This window comes from Schistocerca americana, chromosome 1 (assembly GCF_021461395.2).
Source record: "Schistocerca americana isolate TAMUIC-IGC-003095 chromosome 1, iqSchAmer2.1, whole genome shotgun sequence".
Classification (NCBI taxonomy): domain Eukaryota; kingdom Metazoa; phylum Arthropoda; class Insecta; order Orthoptera; family Acrididae; genus Schistocerca; species Schistocerca americana.
This window is the reverse complement of record NC_060119.1, coordinates 509,029,754-509,056,426: the sequence shown is the minus strand read 5'-3', so window position 1 is coordinate 509,056,426 and position 26,673 is coordinate 509,029,754. Positions and strand designations below refer to the sequence as shown.

At 42.0% G+C, this 26,673-nt stretch overlaps 1 protein-coding gene across 1 annotated transcript; it reads right to left on the bottom strand.

Moving 5' to 3' along the window:
• Positions 1–4,320: 4,320 nt before the first annotated feature.
• On the bottom strand, positions 4,321–26,673 carry LOC124624386 (60S ribosomal protein L28). The gene is made up of 5 exons (XM_047149103.1): positions 26,565–26,673; positions 21,808–21,904; positions 4,910–5,038; positions 4,626–4,739; positions 4,321–4,443 (listed from the first exon to the last, which is right to left on the bottom strand). Exons 2-5 carry the CDS (start codon positions 21,892–21,894, stop codon positions 4,360–4,362), a joined length of 414 nt encoding a protein of 137 aa, XP_047005059.1. The 5' UTR covers positions 21,895–21,904; positions 26,565–26,673; the 3' UTR covers positions 4,321–4,359.

The following is a 26,673-nucleotide window of genomic DNA, read 5'->3' as shown; positions in this document are numbered from 1 at the left end:
AAGCCATTGGCGACACTCCAGGAGTAAAGACGGTCAAGAGAACACTGAAGACAGTGCTCCAGGAAACATGTACGCTGCCCGCTGCAATAGATGGTAAAATCGTCCACGAAAAGGGAGCCTGATACATCAGCTGGGAGGCATTCCATCATTGGATTGATCGCTATGGCGAAGAGAGCGACGCTCAAAACTGAGCCCTGTGGCACCCCATTCTCCTGGCGAAAGGTGTCTGACAGGACAGAACCCACATGTACCCTGAACTGTCGATCCATTAAAAAGGAACGAATAAAAAGAGGGAGGCGACCGCGAAGGCCCCATGTATGCATGGTACGGAGAATGCCCGCCCTCCAACAGGTGTCGTAAGCCTTCTCCAAATCAAAGAACACAGCCGCAGTCGGGCGCTTCCGCAAGAAGTTATTCATAATGAAGGTCGACAAGGAAACCAGATGGTCAACAGCAGAGCGGCGCCTACAAAATCCACATTGGACATTGGTAAGTAGGCGTCGAGACTCGAGCAGCCAAACCAATCGAGAGTTAACCATTCGCTCCATCACTTTACAGACACAGCTGGTAAGCGAGATGGGTCGATAACTGGAAGGCAAGTGCTTGTCCTTCCCCGGCTTAGGAATCGGGACAACAATAGACTCGCGCCAGCATGCGGGAACATGTCCCTCAATCCAGATGCGATTGTAAGTACGAAGAAGAAAACCTTTACCCGCAGGAGAAAGGTTCTTCAGCATCTGAATATGAATAGAATCAGGCCCTGGAGCGGAGGACCGTGATCGGCCAAGTGCGTTTTCGAGTTCCCGCATGGTGAATGGGGCATTATAACTTTCACGATTCGAGGAGCGGAAGTTAGGTGGCCTAGCCTCCTCTGCCTGTTTGCGGGGGAGGAAGGCAGGGTGGTAATGAGCAGAGCTCGAAACCTCTGCGAAAAAGCAGCCGAAGGCATTGGAGACATCCTCAGGGGCCACAAGGACGTCATTCACGACCGTCAAGTCAGAAACTGGTGAGTGGACCTTAGTGCCAGATAGCCGGCGCAGGCTACCCCAGAAAACAGAAGGAGTAAAACTGTTGAAGGTGCTTGTGAAAGCAGCCCAGCTGGCTTCCTTGCTTTCTTTAATAATACGACGACACTGTGCACGTAATCTTTTATAATTGATACAATTCGCCACTGTAGGGTGGCGTTTAAAGGTGCGTAAAGCACGTAGACAAGCACGTAAAGCGTCTGTACATGCTGCGGTCCACCAGAGGACCGGTACGCGACGTGGAGAAGAAGTAGGGTGAGGGATGGAATATTCAGCAGCAGTGAGAATGACTTCTGTGAGGTGTGCAACCTGACGATCGCAGCTTGTGAAGCTTTGATCCTGAAAGGTCGCCCTGGAAGAGAAGAGCCCCCAGTCTGCTTTGGAGATGGTCCAATTAGATGAGCACGAAGAGGGGGTATGCTGCAGGAGATGGATAACACACGGAAGTGGTCGCTCGAATACGTATCAGAAAGTGCATACCACTCAAACCGGCATGCAAGTTGGGTAGTACATATAGAGATCTCTAAATGGGAATAGGTGTGAGATGTGTCCGAAAGAAAAGTAGGGGCGCCAGTATTGAGGCAGACAAGATTGAGCTGGTTGAAAAGGTCTGCTAACAGGGAGCCCCTCGGGCAGGTTGCTGGAGAGCCCCAAAGGGGATGGTGGGCATTGAAGTCTCCAGTTAACAAAAATGGTACAGGTAGCTGAGCAATAAGTTGCATCATGTCTGCCCTGGTAACGGCAGACGACGATGGAGTGTAAACGGTACAAATGGAAAATGTAAAAGTGGGGAGAGTAATTCGGATGGCAACTGCCTGCAGGCCGGTGTGCAATGTGATGGGATTGTAGTAAATATCATCCCGGACCAGCAACATAACCCCTCCATGAGCCGGAATACCTACCACAGGGGGTAGGTCAAAACGCACAGAGGTGTAGTGTGCCAAGGCAATTTGATCACATGGGCGTAGCTTCGTTTCCTGGAGGGCTACGACGAGCGGACGGTGCAAGCGGAGCAGCAACTTCAAGTCCTCTCGGTTGGAGCGAATGCTGCGAATATTCCAGTGAATAAGTGCCATCGTAAGAAGAAAAGGAAGATGAAAGAAGGGGTCACCTCGAAGGCCGCTCAGGGCCTGGCTTCGAACGAGCACTGCCGCCGCTATCAGTAGGCGGACAGTCATCGTCCATTGGTTCTATAGGTTTATCGGCCATCTTGGTAAGATGGCCGGGAGGGGGAGCTTCCTCCGCCGGTGAACGGCCAGATGTTCGGCTACCAGCGGTGCGGCCAGGCGAAACGGATGACGGCCTGGGGCGTTAACCGCTGGGTGGCACAGGAGAAGAAATGCGCCGTGGCGGAGAAGGAGAACTGTGCTTCCATTGAGCCTTCTTGGAAGGTCGTTTGGTGCTGTATTTCCCCGCTGGGAGCAGTGTGGGCTTCCTACTAGCAAACAGCTTGAGAGCAGCCGAGGTGGACACTTTCTCTTTGACCCGAATTTCTTGGATACAGCCCTTCCTTATAGACGGGACAGTCGCGGGAAGACGCTGCATGGTCACCCTGACAGTTCACACAACGAGGAGACAGAGGTGGACAGTCACCCTCATGGGCATCCCTGCCACAAGTGACACATTTAGCCGCATTGGAACAAGACTCGCGAGTGTGATTAAAACGCTGACACTGGTAGCAGCGCATAGGTGTCGGGACGTAGGGGCGAACAGAAATAACCTCGTAGCCCGCTTTGATGCGCGATGGCATCTGAACACTATCAAAGGTCAAGAAAAGTGTCCGTGTCGGTACAAGATCATTGTTGACCTTTTTCATGACCCTATGGACAGCCGTCACGCCCTGCTCAGCGAGGAAAGACAATCTCCTCGTCAGTCAATCCGTCGAGGGATCTAGTATAGACCACACCACGAGACGAATTCAAAGTTTGGTGAGCCTCCACCCGGACAGGGAACGTGTACAGGAGTGTGCCTCTAAGCAGTTTCTGTGCCTGAAAGGCGCTCTCAGTTTCTAGTAACAAGGTACCATTACGCAACCTGGTACATGACTTGACAGATCCGACTATGGCATCTACGCCCTTCTGGATAACGAAAGGGTTTACAGAGGAAAAATCCTTGCCGTCCTCAGATCGAGAAACTACGAGGAACAGGGGACAGGTGGTAGTACTTTTGTCACTGGTGGCTGGTCATGTTTCCGTTAGTGGGCAGAAGTCGAGAGAGAAGAGAGATCCATTGCGGAGGAATCCCCCATGATTGCCAGCGTCTCCGATGGTGCGCTCCTTCCTTATGGGGAGGCTCTCAGAGGGCACTCCCACCTTAGGCGAATGTTTACACCTCAGGTCACACCTCCCGAGAAACAGACGGAGGGACCAATCGGCATGGTCAGAAGGTATCAGCTCAGGCAATCACCCCTCCCCGGGCCTGGCCTTTACCAGGGGTATGTGCGTGCCTTACTTGTCTACCCAGGGCGGGGAATTACGCGTTACCCCGTCACCGGCTACGCGTGGGAACGTGTGGGTCGGCCTTCAGGCGCGCACAGGGAAGAAGGAAGAAGAGGAAAAGGAAGAAAGAGAGGACAGACTCTCTCAAACGCCGAGGCAGAGACCAGAGAAGGAGAAGGAGGCAAGGAGAAGGAGGCAAGGAGAAGGAGGCAAGGAGAAGGAGGCAAGGAGAAGGAGGCAAGGAGAAGGAGGCAAGGAGAAGGAGGCAAGGAGAAGGAGGCAAGGAGAAGGAGGCAAGGAGAAGGAGGCAAGGAGAAGGAGGCAAGGAGAAGGAGGCAAGGAGAAGGAGGCAAGGAGAAGGAGGCAAGGAGAAGGAGGCAAGGAGAAGGAGGCAAGGAGAAGGAGGCAAGGAGAAGGAGGCAAGGAGAAGGAGGCAAGGAGAAGGAGGCAAGGAGAAGGAGGCAAGGAGAAGGAGGCAAGGAGAAGGAGGCAAGGAGAAGGAGGCAAGGAGAAGGAGGCAAGGAGAAGAGTAAGGAAGACAGTGAGATGGAGAAGAACAAAGAAAGGAACCAACCAAAGGAAGGAAGAAACGAGAAGCGAAAAACCAAAAAGACCACAAATATAGGTCGTGTAACCATCCGTCTCCGGACGCAGGCGCTAACTACCCCCTTGAGGGGGATGGACTCCTTTTAGTCGCCTCTTGCGACAGGCAGGAATACCTCGGGCCTATTCTTACCCCGGACCCGCAGGAGGATTTTAGTGTCTGTAGCAACTGAACATTAACCTGCATTGTGAGCCAGACAGATTACAAAATCCAATACTGGTATAGAATTGGGGAAGTATTAAAAGACAAGAACCTGGAGTGTTTACATTTATTGAAAAGAAATAATGTAGCTTTATTCAGTTTTCTTTGCCCGTGCCTTCTTGACAGGAAGTGGTTTCTGAGAACGTAGAACAGCACTAGCCCTGCGCAGTGCAGCCTGAAAAGAAGGAAAATTGTGAGTTGCAATAAGGTTTAAAAATAGATAACTTAGTAAATTGTCTATAATTCCATCAGTAATGGGTAGTGGTAAATTAATGTCTTCATACTGACATCCAGAAATGCTAAGCATCATATGGCAAAATATTTACATTGAAGAACAAATTAAGTGATATCACAAACCTTCCTTATGTCACTCCTGAACCTGTTAGCTTTAAGAAGCCTCTTCAACTTGTACAGGGACCGTCGAGGTCCTGCTTTCATTGTCCTTTTTGTAACTGATTTTGCAGGTTTGTGCTGGAAAAAGAAGAGGCTCTGTAGATAAGTTAATTACAGACATGTTTATGAGAAATGATTATGCAGCATCAGTAATGGGTAGTGGTAAAACAAAGTCTTCATGTTCTATCCAGATCAAAAAGTGCATCATTTAGACACGAAATTTCCTAGCATTCCTGTTACATACATACCGAGGCTTTAAATTTCTTGCAAACAACAGTGAAGCCCTTGCTATCTGGAGCAGCAACTACTCCAACACTCTTCCGGTGAATCAACCCACTGAACCGATATGAACTGACATTAATAAGGTTGTTTGGCTCCTGTAACAAAGAAACAAAAATTATTAATAAGCAAAAACTTGTTATAAACTGAAAACAACATTCATCACATACTATAAGATCAGTTATATACAAATTCAAATGTAACGAAACAAATCATATGACATGGTAGCCATTCTCCAAGCATTAAAAAAGGTCCAGATAACGTCATTAAAGAAAGCACAAAGCTAATTTGGAAAGGTACCACAGAAAACCTAAATCTGAACAGGCATTACCCAAACTAAGTACAGTGTACTACACTCACCTGAAAAACACACACACACACACACACACACACACACACACACACACACACACCTCAACATTCTTCTGCAGCACCAAATTTCAAAATCTCTTCTTGTCTATCCAAGTGTCATGTTTATAATAGAGGGAAATATTCCACGTAGGAAAAATATATCTAAAAACAAAAATGATGTGACTTACCTAATGAAAGTGCTGGCAGGTCGACAGACACACAAACAAACACTAACATACACACAAAATTCAAGCTTTCGCAACAAACTGTTGCCTCATCAGGAAAGAGGGAAGGAGAGAGCATCCATCCACAAATATACAGACACAAGCAGACATATTTAAAGACAAAGAGTTTGTCTTTAAATATGTCTGCTTGTGTCTGTATATTTGTGGATGTGTGTGTGTGTGTGTGTGTGTGTGTGTGTGTGTGTGTGTGTGGGCGCGCGCGCGAGCAAGAGTGTATACCCGTCCTTTTTTCCCCCTAAGGTAAGTCTTTCCGCTCCCGGGATTGGAATGACTCCTTACCCTCTCCCTTAAAACCCACATCCTTTCGTCTTTCCCTCTCCTTCCCTCTTTCCTGATGAGGCAACAGTTTGTTGCGAAAGCTTGAATTTTGTGTGTATGTGTGTTTGTGTGTCTGTCGACCTGACAGCACTTTCATTTGGTAAGTCATATCATCTTTGTTTTTAGATATATTTTTTCAAGTGTCATGTGATACACTCCAGACAAATACTTTCAGAAAAGACTATTTATCGTAAGAAATATTTGTTATTGCTAGTCTGCATTTAAAATATCCTTATCTCATTCCTTTTTTATCAAAACCTCTAGTGAATTTTTCTAATCTAATCCCCCCCTCAACATAACCCAATTCAATTTCTCCAAATTCCATTACCTTTATTCTACTCTTGTGGGATTCACTTCACATCTTTTCAAAAACAATCCATTTCATTCATGTACTCTTTAGGAAAGAGTTTTGCCATCTACCAGTTACAATGCTCCTTGACAATGGGTCACACTAATAAAACAGAATATATTTCATACTCTAAATTCTGGAGGACATTCCCAGGATCATATGAATAAAGCAAGTCTGAGATTATACTTCACCTGAGAATGTTAGTGTGGGGGATGTTGCTCAAACGAAAGAACGTTCCCCAATTCCATATGAATGAAACCCCAAGGAGTTTCACCCAAGCAGAAAACATTCTCTACTTTTTCTGTTGAGGTTGTAAGTTTTACTGACGTTTGATAGTACTAGAATTTATGTTGCGTGGAAAGCATAAAGAGATATGTAGCCCAAAGAAATACTGAAGACAGAAAATATATGGGTTTTCACAATAAAAACATTATTTGCCCGGCAAACTTACTTCCAGAAAGTCGTGGAAGAAGGGGAGGGGTGACCTTTCAAATGAAGTAAAAATTAGAACTTTTTTCGGAATTTAGCAAATCCAATTTGTCAGACTAGTGCCCAAGAAGACTAAGCATATGCCAAACAACTGTCACCAACGTTTCCACATCGCCATCATCATATCTTCCCAAAGTATAAATGTTATTTCGTTATTAAACTTCCTGGCAGATTAAAACTATGCTGGACCGAGACTCGGAACTCGGGGCCTTTACTCAGTAATACTCAGTTGGTAGAGCACTTGCCCACGAAAGGCAAAGGACCCGAGTTCGAGTATCTGTCCGGCATACAGTTTTAATCTGCCAGGAAGTTTCATATCAGTGCACACTCCACTGCAGAGTGAAAATCTCACTCTGGTTATTTTGTTGCGTTAGAAATAAGTAGGTGTACCAGAAAATTAATAACTGGTTTTTTACAATCCTAGCAATCTGTTTTTCTTAACAAACCACATTTTAATGGCTTACATGCTTAACATGTGAGCAGACCAACAAAATTATCTCATTAGAAAACTGAACATGAGTCCCAGTTTGGAGTAGATGAAATTTCATGTAATCAAGATTTTTGTTCACCTAACTTCAATAAAAAAAGTTTACCACATGTCAAAAATTCAGGAACATCACAAGAAAATTCCTTTTGTACACTGTTTTAATAATGTGTTGCTGCACATAAAAGTAAAATTGAAACATAGTGCAACTCTTCCAGAAAACACTGATGCCAGTTGCACAGTTGTAACTGAATACTTTGCCTGTTAAGTGTTGAATCAAGTGTAACATTACACATGCATCTTCTGCCATACACGGCAGACACACCCAAGAACCTTCTCAAGGAGGAGGGGAGGCAGTGAGAAAGATATCTCGTCAGAGAAAAGGTTTCAATTTTTTTTTTATTTATAAGAAATTCAGAACTTTCACAGAGGATGTTGGTTTGCTTTGAGAATCTTCTCCAGTAGATGTTCTCTTTTCATTCGTAAGACCATTTAATTTCCTTTCAGTGTTTATTTACGTTTAAATCACTGCTTGCTGAATAACATGAATATGCTACAAAAACCCTGGGCCACTTCACACCCACTGCTTCCCAAAAGCAGTGTCTAAATCTGTAAGTGTAGATATGCCTTTTTATCACCCTATCTGAAGCCTTTGACTTTTAATAACTTGTGTTGCTCTGCTGCTCCCCATTTGCCGAGTTAAAGATGTGGCCTCCAGATTTTCCTTGAGCACTGTTGGTCAGTCAACTCAGCTGCCTTTGTACCACTGAAGAGTAAATCTATACCGGATTTTCGGCTCCGTAACTAGATTTACACATCTCTGGCTGCTGTTTTATTCAGGTACTTTGTTGTAAAGTGAAGCCAACTGCATCTTACTTTCCATCAGGACTGGTATCAATTTCTTTTTATCAAATATTCTAGATAAAGCAGAAATCATTGAGATGTGAAGAACAGTAAGGAAAAACTAATGTCAAAATAAGCAGTAATGCCTCCAATGACAACGTGAAAGTCTTTTACAATAAAGTCAACAGCATTCTTAGATTACAACAAGATAATTGATGGCTCACCAGAACCTGAAAAACCTGGAACTGATACTGAAACACTTAGGATGAAGGCTCAGTTTAATGACAAATTTGATTGGGAAGAAACTTAACTGTCCACTTAACCACACACTACTTGCCTCTGAAAACTCAACTAGGAAACAATCCAACAATTCTGTCATTCTTAAGAGTAATTAGGTTTGTGCATAAAGTTTTAGTGTTTTGTTTCGTATGGTGGTGTTCCAGTTGCTATGTTTATTTACCAATTGTCATTTTTTACTTTTAGTTCTGTTTTTTGATTTTACATGCTGTTATATGGAGATAATGAGTGGGGCTGTGGACACTAGAAAGTGGAGTGCCAAGAAGACAAATCTGAACATTTCCAACATTCTTCTGTTCAATAGAGGGATGACAGCAGCAGATACAGCCACAAACAATTGCACCATATGTGCAGAAAATGCCACTGGACAGAGCACACCAAGAAAATGGTTTTCTTGTTTTGAGGAGGATTTTTTTGATATTAGTGACACTCCATGTTCAGGAAGACTTTCAGCAATGGTAAAGGTAATTCAAACACATTAATCCACAATGATCTCCATCAATGTACTCAAGAACTGGCAGATGTGACTGACTGGTCATCCCACAATCGTGCGACATTTGTATACAATAGGAAAGGTTCAAAGATTGGGTGTATGGTTACCACATTCTTTATGCCAAATCACAAGGCATCTCTGCATGCTCATCAACTGGCTAGTGAAAAAACACCAACCATTCCTATCCAGTATTATTACTGGTGACAAAGCATCTTTATGCAAAAATAGGGAAAATAATGGCTGAGCCCAACCAAACCAACAACTCACTGTACAAAGACTTGTGCGCATCCACAAGAAATGTCATTGATTAATTGATTAACTGAGAGGGGTTATAGGACCAAATGGCGAGGTCCTCAATCCACAAGAAATGTCATCGAATAATTGATTAACTGAGAGGGGTTATAGGACCAAATGGCAAGGTCCTCAATCCCACAATGTCTAAGTCATAGGAGAAAGAGGGTCTGCTAAAAGCAGACAGACCCAGTCAGGGTAGTCAAATTATAAAATAATAAACATTAAACACACACAGGAAAAGACATAAAAGGTGGGAATCTAAAAACTGGAAAAAGGAGGAGACTGTCATGGGGTCACAGACCGAGAAGACTTTTAGAAAGTCCGAGCCACAACCAAACTGCCCCTGCTCCAAGAATAAAGTAGGAGAAGAATCACGAGTCCTCCATGGGCTCGAGTGCCTTCAACAGGGGGGAGATCAAACCAGACGGACTGAAAATGGGAGAGAACAAAGCGGTCATGGGGATGCAGCTTTGTTTCCTGAAGACAGAAGATGACCGGCGAGTAGGATCTTAAGAGGATCGACAATTCATCCTGATTGGCTCGAATGCCGCAGATATTCCAGTGGATAATGGACATAGGGTGAACAGAAAATGGAGGAATGTGACCAAGGTTGCCGTCAACGACTGCTCAGAGCTTGCGACCGACAGCATGGAATGGCATTCAGCCGAAGGCAGAAGATCGTGATCCATAGGTTGTTCAGGAGCAGCTCCTGCCACCAGCAATCGGCCGGTTGATCGGCATCCAGCAGTGCGCCTCGGCGACACAGAAGACGGCCGAGGGCGATTTCCGCCAGGTGGTGCTGTAGATGGGACACACCTTGGCAGAGAAGGAGATGAACTGAATTTCTTAGTAGCCTTCTTGGAAATATGTTTAGATGAAGGAGGAACCGATGGTTGTGAAGTTGGGGTACGTAAAAAAATTTTCACGAGTATGCTCTTTTTTCGAAGTCTTGGTGTCTGACTTTTGGGCTCGAGATTTAGCAGAACCCGATGAAGGGTGCGCCATAGTGTGTGCAGGCGAGAGTGGTGAGGTTGAACGGGCGATCTTTGCGCTGGCCGATCTGACAACCGTGGCACTAAAGGTGAGGTCGCAAGTCTGCGTGGCCGCCTCCTTTGTTGGCCGAGGAGAAGCAAGGACAGTGCTGTATTTTCCTGTCTGAGGCACGGTGGGCTGTCGACTGGCGAATAATTTTCGAGCAGCGAAGGTCAACACCTTTTCCTTCACTCTGATTTCCTGGATGAGCTTTTCATCTTTAAAAACGGGGCAATCTTGAGAGGAAGCAGCATGGTCACCCATATAGGTGATGCAGCGAGGGGATGGAGGTGGACAAGCACCCTCATGGGCATCCTTGCCGCACTTAACACATTTGGCTGGATTGGAACAGGACTGGATGGTGTGATTGAACCGCTGACACCGATAGCAACGCGTAGGGTTTGGGACGTAAGGGCGAACGGAAATTATCTCATAGCCTGCTTTGATTTTCGATGGGAGTTGAACTTTGTCAAATGTCAAGAACACAGTGCGGGTTGGAATGATGTTCTTGTCAACCCTTTTCATAACTATGAACAGCCGTTACGCCCTGGTCAGACAGGTAGTGCTGAATTTCTTCGTCAGACAATCCATCAAGGGAGCGTGTATAAACGACTCCACGCGAGGAATTTAAAGTGCAACCCGGACAGGGAAGGTGTGGAGCAGTGAAGTACGCAGCAATTTTTGTGCCTGGAGGGCACTGACTGTTTCTAACAACAAGGTGCCATTCCGTAATCTGGAACAAGACTTTACAGGACCTGCAATTGCGTCGACACCTTTCTGAATAATGGAAGGGTTGACCGTGGAGAAGTCGTGACCTTCGTCAGACCGAGAAACAACAAGGAACTGTGGCAACGATGGAAGAACTGTCTGTGGCTGAGACTCAGTGAACTTACGCTTGTGAGCGGACATAGTGGAAGGCAAGGAAACCATTGCAGAAGAATCCCCCATGATTACCGTCATCTCCGATGGTGCGCTCCTCCCTTGTGGGTGCCCTCTCTGAGGGCACTCCCGCCTTAGGTGATTGTTCACACCTCCCGACAAACGGACAGAGGGACCAATCGGCACTTTCGGAAGGTATCAGCTCGGGTAATCACCCCTCCCTGGGCCTGGCCGTTACCAGGGGGCATGTACGTGTCCTACCTGTCTACCCGGGGCGGGGAATTACGCGTTACCCCATCACCGGCTACGCACAAAAATGCGTGGGTCGGCCTTCAGACACGCACAGGGAGGAAGAAAGAGAACGGTAAAAACAAAGAAAGGGAAAGGAAAGAAGAGAGGTCTCAAACGCCGCAGTGGAGAAAAGGGTAAAGAGAAGAGGTAAGGAAAGGAGAAGGACAAAGGAAGGATGAAGACATGCAAGCAGAGAAGGCGAAGAATGCGTTACATTTACGAGCGTCCGTCTCCGGACGTAGGCACAAACCATACTCCCAGAGGGGGAGAAAGGGAAGGAAAGAGCCAGAGGTGAGGGGAGAAGATGGGGGATAGGGAAGGATGCGGAAAGGGAAGATATGCAGCCCGGAAAGGAAGGAAGGCCACATGAGCTCGAGGTCCCGTGCTCGCTACGCACGTATCCACAAAAGAGTTGTGGACCCCTGGGGGGGAAATTTGTGAATGGCAATTGTGTAAGAAACTGTCTCCATTGGAGGTGTAGATGGTGAATCCCCACTTTTGTGAGACTATCAACAGGACTGGTGCGAAAGGCACCAATAGCCAGACACACCCCACAATGCTGGACAGGGTCAAGGAGTTTCATAGTGGAAGAAGCTACTGAGCCATAAACCTGACTAGCATAATCTAGTCTGGACAAGACCAGAGCACGGTAATGATGGAGAGGAGTGAAATGGTCTGCACCCCAAGATGTGTTGGTCAGAAGGCGGAGAGCATTAAACTTCCGCAGACATGTACTCTTGAGATGGCTAAAGTGAAGCAGCCACGTCAGCTTGTTATCAAAAAGAAATCCAAAGAAACAGGACTGGACTACAACATTGAGGAGCTGGTCGCCTAAATAAAATTCTGGATTGGGGGGTGTACCGTGGGTCGACGACAAAGGTGCATAACCCGCATTTTGGAGGAAGAAAACGAAGCCGTGGGCGATGGCCCACACAGAGGCCCAGTGGACATTGGAGCTGGCGCTCAGCAGATCCTACGGAGTGGGAGCTGCACCAGATGCAAAAATCATCGACATACAATGCCAGGGTAACCAGAGGCCCAACTGAGGTCACAAGCCCATTGATGGCAATGAGAAAGAGTGGGACACTAAGCACAGAACCCTGTGGGATACCATTCTCCTGGATCTCAGGGGCACTGCGTGAAGTGTCAACTTGAACCCATAAAAGCCATTGAGAGAAAAACATGCAGATAAAAATCAGAAGGGGACCATGGAAGCCCCAGTCATGGAAGGTACATAATAGACTTTTTCCTTTGTTAAAATGATGGCATAAAGCCATGTCATGTGCCTTATCAAAGAAGACCGCAACATGGTGCCAGCGGTGAGTAAAAGCCTGTCGGATAGCTGATTCCGATCGGAGAAAGAACAGTTGGAGATCGCCCTGCCCAGAAGCCACACAGACAGGGACAAAAGGCCCCAAGGTTTGAATACCCAATATAATCTGAAGCTGACCATCCATTTGAGCAATTTACAAAGCACATTCATCATGCTAATTGGGCAGTAGCTGTCTAGAGTCGTTGGGTTTTTCCCAGGCTGAAGGACGTGGATAACTATACTGTCTCACCACTGTGACAGGAAAGCATCCGTGAGCCAGATGTGGTTGAAAACCCTGAGGAGCTGTTGCCTCTGGGGAACATCTAAGTGTTTGATCATCTGGTTGTGGATGGAACCTGGACCCTATTCTGTATACCGATTGGTGCAGTAGGTTAGCCTCGGTTAGTGACATTTTCGGGTCTTTATCCGAAGTTCCTGTTCAGTAAGCTTCTGAGACCTGTTACCAATCGGTCCTCCTGACAAATTTTCAACAACTACAGGGAGGTTTTGAATTTCGGTATGGTTCTCTTTCAGTTTGGTTTGGTTTATTTACACCTGGAATTTGTTATTTTAAACATATTGATCCGTTTTAGCTCCGGATTTAGTGATTGTGTTACCAGGGTGTATACATGGACAAGGAAAAAAAATTCCCGGATTTTTCCCAGATTTCCCGGTTAAAAATACACTTTCTCCCGGGTCGCAGTATATTTTCCTTTATCAATCCTTTGAATGGTTATGGTTTTATACACGAGCGTACAATTTCCCAGCACTTTAGAAAACTAAACTCACTCAGGGAAAAAGACATGCTTTGGAAATATCTTTGATGTGCAGCAACATGTACACTGCGTATTTTCGTATTACGAAAGCATACTCCATTCCACCAAACACCGCATGCTACTTTCTGAATCACTGAAATCGAGATTTCGATGCACTTTTGTAAGCCATTCATAGCTCATGTCACATGATCTCGCCAGCTGATGACAGCGGATGTTCTGAGCACAGGACACGTGATGTAGTCAGCCAACAGCAACATCACTGTTAAGTAGCATAAACACACAAACAGGGAAAACCAGTAGTTTAAATTAATATACATAGTGTTGCTACAAGAAAAGAAAAGCTTTCACATATAATATTGATCAAGCTGCAAGAGAAGGTAAGCTTTCGCATATACTGTTGATCTTTTTTGCACGTGTTACACTAAGATATATCACAACACAAATAAGCCAGTAAAATTTTTAATAATGACATAAATGTCTGATCTTCAGGGTTCAAAATTCTTCTAAATGGCTCGTCATCAAAGAGTTGATTTTTAAATGAGAGTCAAACTCTCTGATTTAATAAATTCATGGTACATTCTTGCACATAGCTCAACTTATCTAAAAGGATATTTTCTTTGAAATTAACGCTTTTCAAACCACCATTCGCAATATTTTCCCGCGACCTGTTAAAAGCAGGTTCGTTTCAGCAATTGCCAAAGAGCGCAGATAACAAGCGACACAGTGCTTGGGTAGCTATCACAATGTAGGAAGCCCGTATGTATGTGTAAAACATTGAAAGATCATAATTTATATCATAAAAGAAAGAAGACATCAGAGGATACTGCAAGAGCATCGGAATTTCGTGAACCATATTAAAATGTGCACATTTTAAGTGCATACTTAAAAGGCACATTCGTGTATCCAGATTCCCAATGAAGTAGACCTCAACCTGATATTAAGCTTTCCCGTGTGGTTTTTGGGATGTAAATTTTCTTGGAGCACCAGTACTGTATTATATCATGTTTGGTTCTTTATTATGGCATAATACCATATGTACTAGAAAATGAAAACGTGCACTTGAAATGCAGCGAACAGTTGAAACTAGCCAGTACTGTGGAATTAAACATTTGGTTTCAAATACATTGACTGCCTCTGCGGAAAAGATTAACAAAAATCAAATTTCTTTAGCAAACAGACAAAAATAACTTCATAGTTCCGCAAGGCAATTAATGCTTGACTGTCAGAAAGGTGGAAATAAAATTTTAAAAAAATGGCTCTGAGCACTATGGGACTTAACTTCTGAGGTCATCAGTCCCCTAGAACTTAGAACTACTTGAACCGAACTAACTAAAGGACATCTCACAGATCCATGCCCGAGGCAGGATTCGAACCTGCGACCGTAGTAGTAGCACGGTTCCAGACTGAAGCACCTAGAACCACTCGGCCACACCAGCCAGCGAAATAAAATAAAATCTGAAACTAATGACATTTCAGCCATCCGCAATTATGTGAATGTGTTTTAATTCACCCGATAGCTCACGGTCACAGATATCCTTTTTGTTTTCATTTGATGTGAGAGTAAACGAAGGGGAAACAGCAAAGTCACTAAATGTAAACACGGGTCACGTGGAGACTACTCACTATAACTCAAGACTGCTCAGCGCATCAATCCCAAATCTACGATGTTTGTGAACCGGGTCAATACTAAAATAATCGAATTTTCAAAATATGTTAATGTTGTAGAGCACAACTTTCTGGAAAGTCAAACATAAAACATATGTATTCGAGGAAATGTAAGACATTATTTGGTTTTAAGTATGCCAAACTGCAGTGCCACACCTCTTCATAAAACATTTTTCTACCGCACGTCCAAACTATATTCAGGAGAGTGGAAATTGAAATGTCCTGTGGTGCCTCTCCTGCTCCCAGTCTGCCAGTTTGACAGGCTGCTCCTCTTTAAAAAATCTCGCAATTAATAGCGGATGGGATTATTTGTAATAGAGAGAGAACAAGAACTCTTTAGAAAATCTGAACTGTTTATTGCCTATTAGTTAATAACTTGCTGTTTTGTGTGACATACAATTAAATATACAATAATACAACTAGTACTGACAAGAGAGAAGCAAGAAATTACACATTTCTCAAACCTTAGCTCCTAGCATTTTTTTTTTTCTCTCTAATCTTGCTACAGCTTTACATGGCGTGCTTTCCTTTCTGCGAAAAGATCTATTACCTCAAAGTTCGTCAAACGTTTTGCTACACGAAAAATCGAAATGTCTTAACCTAATACTGAAAAAGCTGTTAATACAAATGGTTTCACAATCTGATTACGTCTATTTTGTCACTGCCTGCTAGATAAAAAAATAGGCCTTTCTAATATGGCAGCAATTTTGTAACACACCAAATAAAGGAGACTTTTGGCACAAATGGCCATTTTTATAACACGACAGAATATAATCCAATAAGTACCAATATCAAATGCCTATTAGGCCCACTACAAGCATAAATCTGTATGTTAGGAAATAGTTTCACATTTCATCCATACGCACCACCTTATCAAGCACGAGATCAAAAAGTAGTATTACGAAATTTTTATATAAATTTGGAATCATCTTATTCTGCCATAATTTGTGTGATGTCCCCGTTTCTTCTCCTTCCTCATCCTAACAATCTTGTCATGAATTCTGCAGCTATTGCTGCCACTGTCAAAAATTTGTTCGCCAATTAACTTCACCAACCCTGCCAGAATCCCGCGATTATTTTCCAGTTAGGGATTATTACGTGTTCAAACAACATGTTTTCCGCGTTACTTCCAGAATAGAACTTACGCGGCTGCTAGCCGGGGACTGTACTACTGGTCCTTACTAGTGTAGCGATCTGGCCAAAAATTGTCAAAATTTCTTTTCTTGGATACACTGAGAAGATCTTTTTCACCTGTTATTCCTGTCAGTTTATTTCCATCCTGGTAGTCTGAATTTACGGATTTCCCTAGTAATTATAACAACACTGATCATTCGCAAACCCAATCAAACACAGACAGCGATTGGCATTCATCCGTTCGGCTTTACTCCCCAGCTCGTATAGCCCCATCCCTTTTTGTCTGCGGAAAGTTTATTGCTAAATGCGACGAGGATTCTCCTGACAGACATCACGTACGCTATGCATGCATTCAAAAGTCAACTTATGATTCATTCAGAAATGAACTTCAAAAATGTTCAAAAACCAACAGGGAAGCGTTTCAAAATCGTATGAATAATCAATAGATAAACGTGTGCTGGATGCTTTGGCAAAAGTTTTTTCCTTAAGAATATGAATTTGGTGCCCCCTTTTTGGGGTAGCATCTAGCTGCGACTGCTTGCCCAGCCAACATCCACATTCCTGTTGCCAGAAGCGGAAGAATCTACTGCTCAAACATGACTCAACTGCGTATGCGCCCGCGCATAACTGCTAAAACAAATCTAACGCAATAGCGACTTCACGCTCATTGGAGGCAATTTGTTGTTATGAAGCACAGCATAGTCTTCCTAAAGCCTTTGACAAGTTTCAATTGGCAGGCGCTTGCATGAGCACTGTGTCGTCGTCTTAGTATATGGTGCATTTCGTTTGGAATTTAAGTTATTTTCATTTTTTCTCTTGTTTATGTTTTATTGTTGGAGTATTATTCTGCAGTAGCGGGATACAGTAATATCGTTTGTTAAGAGTATCAGTTCTCACCAGTCAAAATTACAAAAATTTAACTGAAAACTAAAGCAATGAAAAATTCCTGGAATTTTAAAAATATCCCGCGTTTTTCCCGGTTTTCTCCCAGATGAAAAAATTCCCGGGTTTTTCCCAGATCTCACAGGTCGTATACACCCTGGTTGCTGAAGAATCTCCGGGATGCAACCGGGTGAAAAGTGAGTACATAATATACTTTTTCCTTTGTTAAAATTATGATTTGTATTGTTATTGGGAACGACAAACAGTTTAAATCAATATTCTCACAAAATACCTGTTATGTAATTACATGATTAAAAATTCATTAAATTTCCTAGTAACTCTGCGTACTTTTTTCCACAAATGAGTTAATGATTATCGAAATGTGTTTAAAACTTTTATGTAACAATGCGAAGGAATTTTGTAAAGCCTGATCAAGGAAACCTTCCAAAATTTTGTGCATTTATGGCTTATGCCCGCATCATTCAGCAACAAAGCCAGCCTGCATCTCTCTCAACTGGAAATACACGGAATAAAGTGCTGGAGACAAGCAGGTTGTTGTAGCACAGTGGGTAAGGCAACGAAGTGCCGTGTCAAAAGCCATAGGTTCGCATATCTCTGAGTATCAACATATTTTTTCTCCTCCGTGTTTGTAACACATTCTGAGACTTCATTATTTGTTAAAGTAAAGCATTTTTCTGATATATTCATTATTTACACGTAAGAGCGGACTTTATCAGTAATGAGAGTCTTGGATTTCTCGACTTCCATTGTGTTTAAGAAAAGAAAGAAGAAACTGCTGGGTGTGAAATAAATGACAGTGACACTTTTTCCCGTCAAAAATCACAATTTTTTTCTGAATATGTAGCAATTTGCAAGTGTGAGGTCAGACAGGAATCTAAGAGAACAACTTAAATTACTGTGAATGAAACTAGCAGCAATTGTCTTTATACTTTGGCCTGTCACAAGTATTTATATATGATCAAATCCTGAACAACAGTAGACAAATCCTTAACAGTAGACAGAGATGATGTGAATGAGAGTAAAATGACAATGACATTTTCAAGAACACAGTCAATATTATATCGTTATCATGCATTCATGGAAGCACGTGGTCAGTGAAATTTATACAGCATTAAACCACACTTTTTGGTACTGTGAAGAATAGCATGCCTGCATCAGCTGCTAGCCACTTCGGGTTCGTGCCACTGTCACGCTGCAGTGCACATGCACGTGTCTTGAGGCAGATTACTTTTGATTGGTTGGCACGAGGAGAACTAACAACAGCGTTTCAGTTCCCTAGGACCATTCGGTATTCTTACAAAATGCTTACAGAATAATGTTGGGGCTCTCCTTCGAAAACAATACTTTTCGGTGCACTGGAGTACCAAATCAATCGGCAAAATGGTGGAAAAATACAGAATAGGCCTTTGTCTATTCAAGTGCTAAGAGCTTGCAACAATTCCCATTCAGCGAAGGATGCATTATTGGGTTTAATGTGGTATGAGATGAAACGGGGGGGGGGGGGGGGGGGGGGGGGGGGTGTCTGCTGGAGAAAGGTATTAAGGTAGGAAAAGGATGATGATGCCACCGCAAAGTGTGTCACGAGGTGTTCCGCAAAGACCGATGGATCAGTGCACAGGGCACCCTGGAGGTTTAGGCCCCAAACAGTCTACTGTTGCTGGCAGCCCAGAAGGTTACGGAGTTTGGACCATACCTGCAATGAAGAGACATACGTCCCAGGGAGGAAACATAGCACTCACAGCATTCCTTTTTACTCTGCTTAATAAGGTAATGAGCCTTAGCACGGGGACACTTAAACGTGAGCAAGGTGGCCTGTGAAGGGTGCCACTTAAATCACTGCAGCACCTGTCGGCAGTCCTGGACAGCAAATACAACTTCCTTGGTCCACCACGGTACCGGTCGACAGGGACAGCAATACCAGCAGCATGAAGAATAGTGGCAGAGATGCCTTGCAGTGTCAAAGTGGACAGCAGACATATATATGAAGGCCAATTGGCCCTGCAGAATGCCCAATGTAGGGGTCTGTGCCTGGTGGCAGCAGGGGAATGACAGTATCACCAGAAATTGGTCACTGTCACAAGAGGTCATCATGGGACAAAAAGCAAGACTATCAGAATGTGTACTTATCACATCGGGGCAGTGACTGAGTAAGGAATGTTTGTGTGAACCAACAACCGTAGAGCTGCCTGTCAACCAACTAATGGCAATAGGGCAATCCCATGGCCAATCGGAGCGCATGGCACCAAGTTTCCGTAGTTTGAAAATGGTGCGCTGTCAACCTACACAACATTAGTAATTTTGGTTCCTACTGGCATCAGCTATCCGGAATTAAAATTTCACGACAATTTTTCTCCATCCTGTATGATTGATGACTAAAGTATCTTATGTGTATCTGTGGTGTTTATTAAACTTATGGAAAAGTGCTACAAATGTATGCGCCAATCCGAAATTTTTCACAGAAGTTAATGTGCTGACAAATACAAAGAAATGTATGTCTAAAGTATTGCGATTATTTCATATGTGAAGTACATAAAAGTAAAAATACAGCACACATAGCATCAGATCTCAGAAATAATAAATTATCCGTTACCCACACTACTTCTCTACAAGCCATCTCAGTGTGTGGCAGAGGATACTTTGTGTATCAGTGACACTTCCCCTTTTCTTCTGACACTTCCAGGAACATATGATCTTGGAACTTCAATAATAGATCACACTGTGATGCATAAGGTCGTTCTTGCAACACGTCTCACAAGCTGTGACACTGTCGCGAATAAAACAGCGACCTGTATATGCAATAAGTTTTATTTAATTTACATCTATGGTCACAAACTTTTTGTTAACAGATTATCGGTTTCGGTCTATAATGGACCATCATCAGATCTGTTTTATAAAACGAAGTCCTAATGTATTGCAGTCATAGTGGCATAGTCAATTGCATTTAACATTTGACAATGCCACTATAGCTTCAGTACATCAGGACTGTTTTTATAAAACAGATCTGATGATGGTCATTATAGACCGAAACCTGTAAACTGTTAACAAAAAGTTTGTGGCCATAGATGTAAATTAAAGGAAACTTGCAGCATGTATCACTGGAATTGGCTCTCTGATGCTTTTGTGCTCACCAATGTACCTGTAATGAAATGTGACCTGCTCTTTGGATCTTCTCTATGTTCTATATCAATCTGGTATGGTACAGATCCCTGATTGACAATCAACATTCTGAGTATTAAACAAGTGTTTTGTAAGCTACCTCCTTTGTTGATTGACTATTTCCTGAGGATTCCTCCAATGAATGTCAGTCTGGCATCTGTCCTGCCCACAAGTAATTTTATGTGGTCATTCCACTTTCAATTACTCCCTACATATTTTGTGGAAGTAACTGCTTCCAGTGATTGTTATGCAATTGGGTAATCGCACAATGAAGGGTCCTTCTGTCTATGAAGAAAATGTTATTTATCTATATTTAAGATTAATTGCCACTATTTCAATCCTCCAGTACTGATGTGTCTGCGTACAACAGGATCATCTGCAAAAAGACTCGTGGAACTTCCAGCGTTACCTTTAAGGTAATTTACGTATATTGTGAAATGTAATGGTGCTGTGACACTGCTGGGAAACAACCAGAGTTATACTTTCAACTCTGGAAGCTTCTCTCCTTTGAGAATGAAATACTGTGTTCTGTTTGCTAAAAAGTGTTCAGTCACATCATTCATCTAATATTCTATACACTCATTTTGTTCATTAGGCAGCAGTGTTTAATTTTATTGAATGCCTTCCTGTAATCAATGAAACCAGTATCTACCTGTGTGCCTGTATCTATTGCTTTCTGAGTCTCATGGGCAACCAGAGCGAACTGGGTTTCACACAATCATTTTCCAAGACTATGTTCATTCCTAAAAATGATATTTTCAGCCTCCAGAATCATAACACACAAGCAAAAATATGTTTCAAAATTCCACAACACACTGTCATCAAGAGATATTAGCCTATAGTTTTGTGCACCTGTTCAATGCTCCTCCTTGGAAACTGGAATAACCCACGCTTTTTTACCAATCATTAGGAACATTTCTCTTCTGCAGAGACCTACAATACACTACAGTTAGTAGATGGTCACATTTTTCATATACTCTATGTAGAAATGAACCAATACCCGACAAACTGAGTTCAGTAACACTCATCAGCACCTACCTTTTGTGGAATTGGAATTATCCCATTATTGAAATCTGACACTGTCATTCTGCAAACAGATGGAATAGTTGTCATGGCTGGCTTTGTCAAGAATTTCAACAATTTTCTGGGAATATCATCATACCATGTGCCTAGTTTCAACAAAGGTCTTTCAGTGCCCCACCAAATTCTCGCTGTATCACCTCAAATGACCCATTACCTCTTCCCTTTCTGTAACACTAAGTTTCTTTTGTTTAACATACTTCTTTCAGCATTCCCTTCTTTGCTTAGCACCAATTTTCTTAAGCTCTTGATATTCACATATCTCCAGAATCTTGAAAGATCCTCAATAAGAAAATCCAATATTCAGAAGTTAACTAAAAGTACTTTTGAAAGTTTTCAAGAAAAACCCTACGACTTTGATGACAGTGGCAGAAATAATCCTTACAGTAATAAATTAGTATTAAAAGATTGTTTTAAGAAACACTGGTGTAGCCTGTTTCAAACAATTTGTATTACAGTAAATACCAATCACTAACCGTACTGAATGGTTTGTTGATGTTCCTTTTCTTCAGGAGATACGCATTGTTGTTCCGGATGATCATCCATGATAAATGAGAAGACATTTTACTTCACCTGAAAAGAATTTTAAGTTACATATGTTCAGAATGTTATAACAGGTAATATGCAGCCATTTCACAACAATTAAAATTACCCCACCATTAAGCTGGCAACAAATTTTGTTCAACGCAAATGTTCTATTTTGAGCATCAACACTTTCAAATAGTTTTTATAAATGCATGAATTGTAATTTTAAATTACATGAATATTTCTGGTACATGAGTTATGAAGGTGAAATGTAAATACGATAAAGGATGACAGCCAAAAACAGTTGCAGGATAAAAATTTATTAAAATTTCTTGACCAAGGTCAATGTATGTATTCATGGATTTTAATATGCGCGAGTGTCTGGCACATACAAGTGCCCTCTCTCTCGGCGAAACCATCTCCCCTAGTGCTTTCACACACTTGTCTCTATAGTTCATAGGCGAAGTAATGGTGCTAAACTGTTCACTTTGACCCTGTGCCCATAGTCATGTTGTACAAATGGAGATGATGTCTCAATTATTGACGATGCCTTTGGCATAATTGTTTTATTAGTCTCCGTTACATGATGTAATTTCAGTAAGTAACTAAAGATTTTGTTCCTGTATTACTTTGGTAATTTAACTGTCACTTAAGCTTTTGTTTCTCACTTCCGATGCTATGGCTTTTCTAATGAAAGTGTCTTCCTGTTCAGGATTTTTTACTTCTGATGAAGGTATATTTATATGTACCGAAACCTTGGTCAAGAAATTTTAATAAATTTTTATCCTGCAACTGTTTTTGGCTGTCATCCTTTATCGTGAAGAAATTCAACAGTTGCTGTTGCAGCCATGTTTAAAATCTTGAAATGTAAATACATTCAGGCAGGAGAGATTTAAGTTCCCCCCCCCCCCCCCCCCCCCCCAAAAAAAAATCACAGTTCCACAATACAAATGCAGTACAGTGAAGTTAAAAAGAGGGGAATAGACATTCAATTTACAGAGGAATTACCTTGCTTAATGTAACCTGTACGATTCTCCCTAATATTAACTACAACAGGCTAGTTTCGTACACGAAAGATTCTGGGAGAATTTCAGGGTGGGTTTCGGCCTAATAGGTCAATAACAGATCAAATATTTGTGCTGAGGCAAATACATGAAAAGGTGTACGAGTATAATATTTATCTTCATAACCTCTACGTACACTTCAAGTGGGCCTTCAACAGTCTTGATAGGGCAGAAAAGCTAAATGATTTGCTAGTACTTAATATACCATCTAAGTATGTTTCCCCTTATCCAAGCAACATTAGCTGGTCCACAGCTGCAGCACAGGTGGATGGCAAATTCAGTAAATGACTGGTTATATAAGCACAAAGTCAACCCACAAATGTGCATATGCTGATGTAGCAATATTAGAGGAGTTTCACTAGAGAGAATAAGTGCTGAAATAAGTCACCCTATCCAGGTCTTGTTATTAATGGAATGAAGACCAAGTACGTGGATTTCATCAGGAAGTAAAATAATGATTTGGATAAACTATCAGCTGCTGGTTTCAATTTTTAACATATGCAGATCTGACTGGGATCTAATATTAATAGGGCAAATTCCATGTCAACCGAAAACATCACATAAGTGGTAATAGATATTTCTGCACATTTAACTTGTTGGTATTTACTAGGTTGTTACACAACTTCAATTTTGCATGGTCATAATCAGGCCAGTTGTAACCTACAGATGCGAAACATTGACAAGTACTGATGAGCAGCAGCTCAGGATATTTGAATGCTGGCTTCTGCACAAGATATATGCGAAGTTCAGGATAATGGTTTCTGGAGTTTCAGAACAATGAGCTGGATCACTTAATACAAGATGACATTTTTTAAGACTAATAAAAAGTTGGAGAAGACCCTAGCATGGACATGCCCTTAGCATTGATACCGGACGAACTAAGGTTTCTGAATGAAGGCCACCTGGAAGACAGAAATGCCACAAAAGAAGTGGACCCACAATAAGGAAAGACATAAAATCCCTTCAAGCTTCAAAGGATGGCAGAGAACTGCACTAGAGGGCAAAACGTATGAAACTTTAAGAGGCAAAGACCCATGCAGGGTTGTATTGCCATGAAAATTAGATTAATAAGGCAAGTTCAGTTCATGAACATATACAGAAAAAGTGAAGCTGTCATCAATTTGAAGGCTGCTCTGAACAACAAAGTGCCTTTATTAGACATGGTTCTATTACAAAGGGTAGGCAGTTAATTTACTCCAACCAACTCACTTCACCAGGCAATTACAACAGTTCAATGGGAATTGCAAAATAACATGGAGATAACGCCATGTTTTCTGGCGCATATTACATACCCATCTGTTCATGTAAAATGAAACTAGAGAGGTACAGGGTATACACTAAAATCATCTTATACTGCAATAAGGAAAGCCAGTCTCTTTCACAGAATGGGAAATCACAGAGGTGTGAGTTGTGGTTATTTGATAAACAGGTTGTAAGAGGTATATAGAGGAAGTTCTAAAGAGTCCAGCCAACAAATTCACTCAAAAATATAAAATCATAACTTACATGTGGGTCCAGAGCAACAACAGCATAGACCTTTCCAGGCACACAGATCTCACAACAGAAATGATGCTTTTTATCACAAGAAAAGTTATTCAAATTTCACTTATCTCAGCCTATAGTACAGCATGTTAAACCATATTTCCTTGACACAGTAGCCATCTGAAAATGTCTTTATATCCCACATAATACCAATGACAACCACAGTTCTTTTCTACAGCATCGGACAAAGAATTTAAATCTGAATGTACACTTCTGAGTTCACTTCCATTACATAACAGTTTTGTTCAAATGAAGAAAATACTATTGTTCATCTACTGCATATTTTCAAATTCATATTCAGAATAATTTACTCCAAGATCTCATTGTGCAGTTAAGACTAATACTGTTGCCAGTTTGGCAAGGATTACTTTCACATACTGTAGCCGCCAAATATACCATGGGTCAACAGAAGCATCCAATTCCACCCGTCTGCTTTGAGCCCTGATGTTAGGGAGTTGTGTGACATTATGGTATGGAGATTATGATTTGGTTGAATTTGTAGATCTCATCTTGTGTTTGATGGCGCGCGTGTGTGTGTGTGTGTGTGTGTGTGTGTGTGTGTAACTATATACCCACCAGTCTAAGATAGGTTGGGAAGTGACAATTCCGATAAAAGTTTTTGAGCACAAATGTAAAAACACTGATCACAAGTACAGCTAAATGCATGTGTCTAGAGACTACTGAACAAATTTTTTGAAATTCAAGTGTATGTTTAGGGGGGTGGGGTGGAAAAGTAACTCAACTAAACTATTTGCACTATAAAACTTATGCACTGCAGACTACGGTTTTAAAAATACATGTCAACATAGTCTGGTAAATGGAGCATCATATCAGGCAAGGTGACATGGTAAAGAATGTGCCATACTATATCTACTGGACATTACAGTTTTCAACACATTCAACACTCTACGAGGTAATTCATGCATTGAATAAGAAAATTGGGACTAATTAACAGAAATGGAAAGGTTCTAATCGCAGCAGAAACACGTTTACATTTAATATACACTTTCTGGCATCCTACAGAAAACATGTCTGATAGCACTAGCCACCAGAAATAATTTTCCATCAGTGGATATTGGCACTCTGTTGGCAATAGCGTCACATGGATATTTCCATTCTGTCCGCGTACTCATCCACAGAGAGGGGCTCATGTTCAATAATACAAACAATCTTTGATTAGTTAATCTGTTTCGTATATTCAGGAACACTGCATTACATAAGCCGTATTCGAAAAAGTCTTAAAAAACAATTATAAAATTACGAAATTAATGTTATACTTTGCTGTGTTTCTCCGCCAGTTTAAACAGAAAGCCTGTAAACCGCAACAATATTTTAAACAATTTCCGACATTTACCGATCAAAACCTAGATCACAAGGTTTTTAAAATTATACCCATTATTACCTTATAATGATCATGAATTAACAGATGTCACACCATGAGCCTGCACTAACGTGACTCAAACTAACAATTACTGCAAGAGACGGTTTTCCCAACCCAATTATGATGAATAAGCATAAGAGAAATTATATAGGGACAATAAAATAAGTACATAAGTAATTATTAAAGCGGGGGGGGGGGGGGCGTCGGTTAATTTTTAATTAACACAACGAAAGGCTAGGTGGTGGGGGGGGGGGGGGGAGGTGGAGCGTCGGGTAATATATAATTAACACGACGAATGGCTACACGTAAGAGGAACTTACGTTCACAAATATACTAACTAAAGCAATTTAAAAGTGTCAACAGTACCTGCAAGCAGAGGCTTTCGAACAAACAACGGCAAAGTGCACACCAAAATTATGAATAAAATTAGGACAATAGATTACAAAGCTACAGTATAAATGATAAGATACGGACACACTTTGTACCAACTCCGGGTAAAACAAACAAGTAGAGCAATGTGTAACTAAATGTTTGTCACACATATAAAAATTGCTACCGCATTCTATATACACACACGTGACTAATAGACACAACAATCCCTATTACACGAAAAATAACATGTGGTTATATATCACGTACTATTACAACCAAACTTCTTTACAACTAATTACCTATAAATTTGTATCTACATAACAAATATACCACATGCATAAATACTTACCTCACCGCCACACTCCCTAACGGAAACGGAAGAACAATATGCCGCAAAATCGCAGTGGTCGTCAAAATTCACTTTGGCCAAAGAGAACACAACCAGCACGAAATGCAAT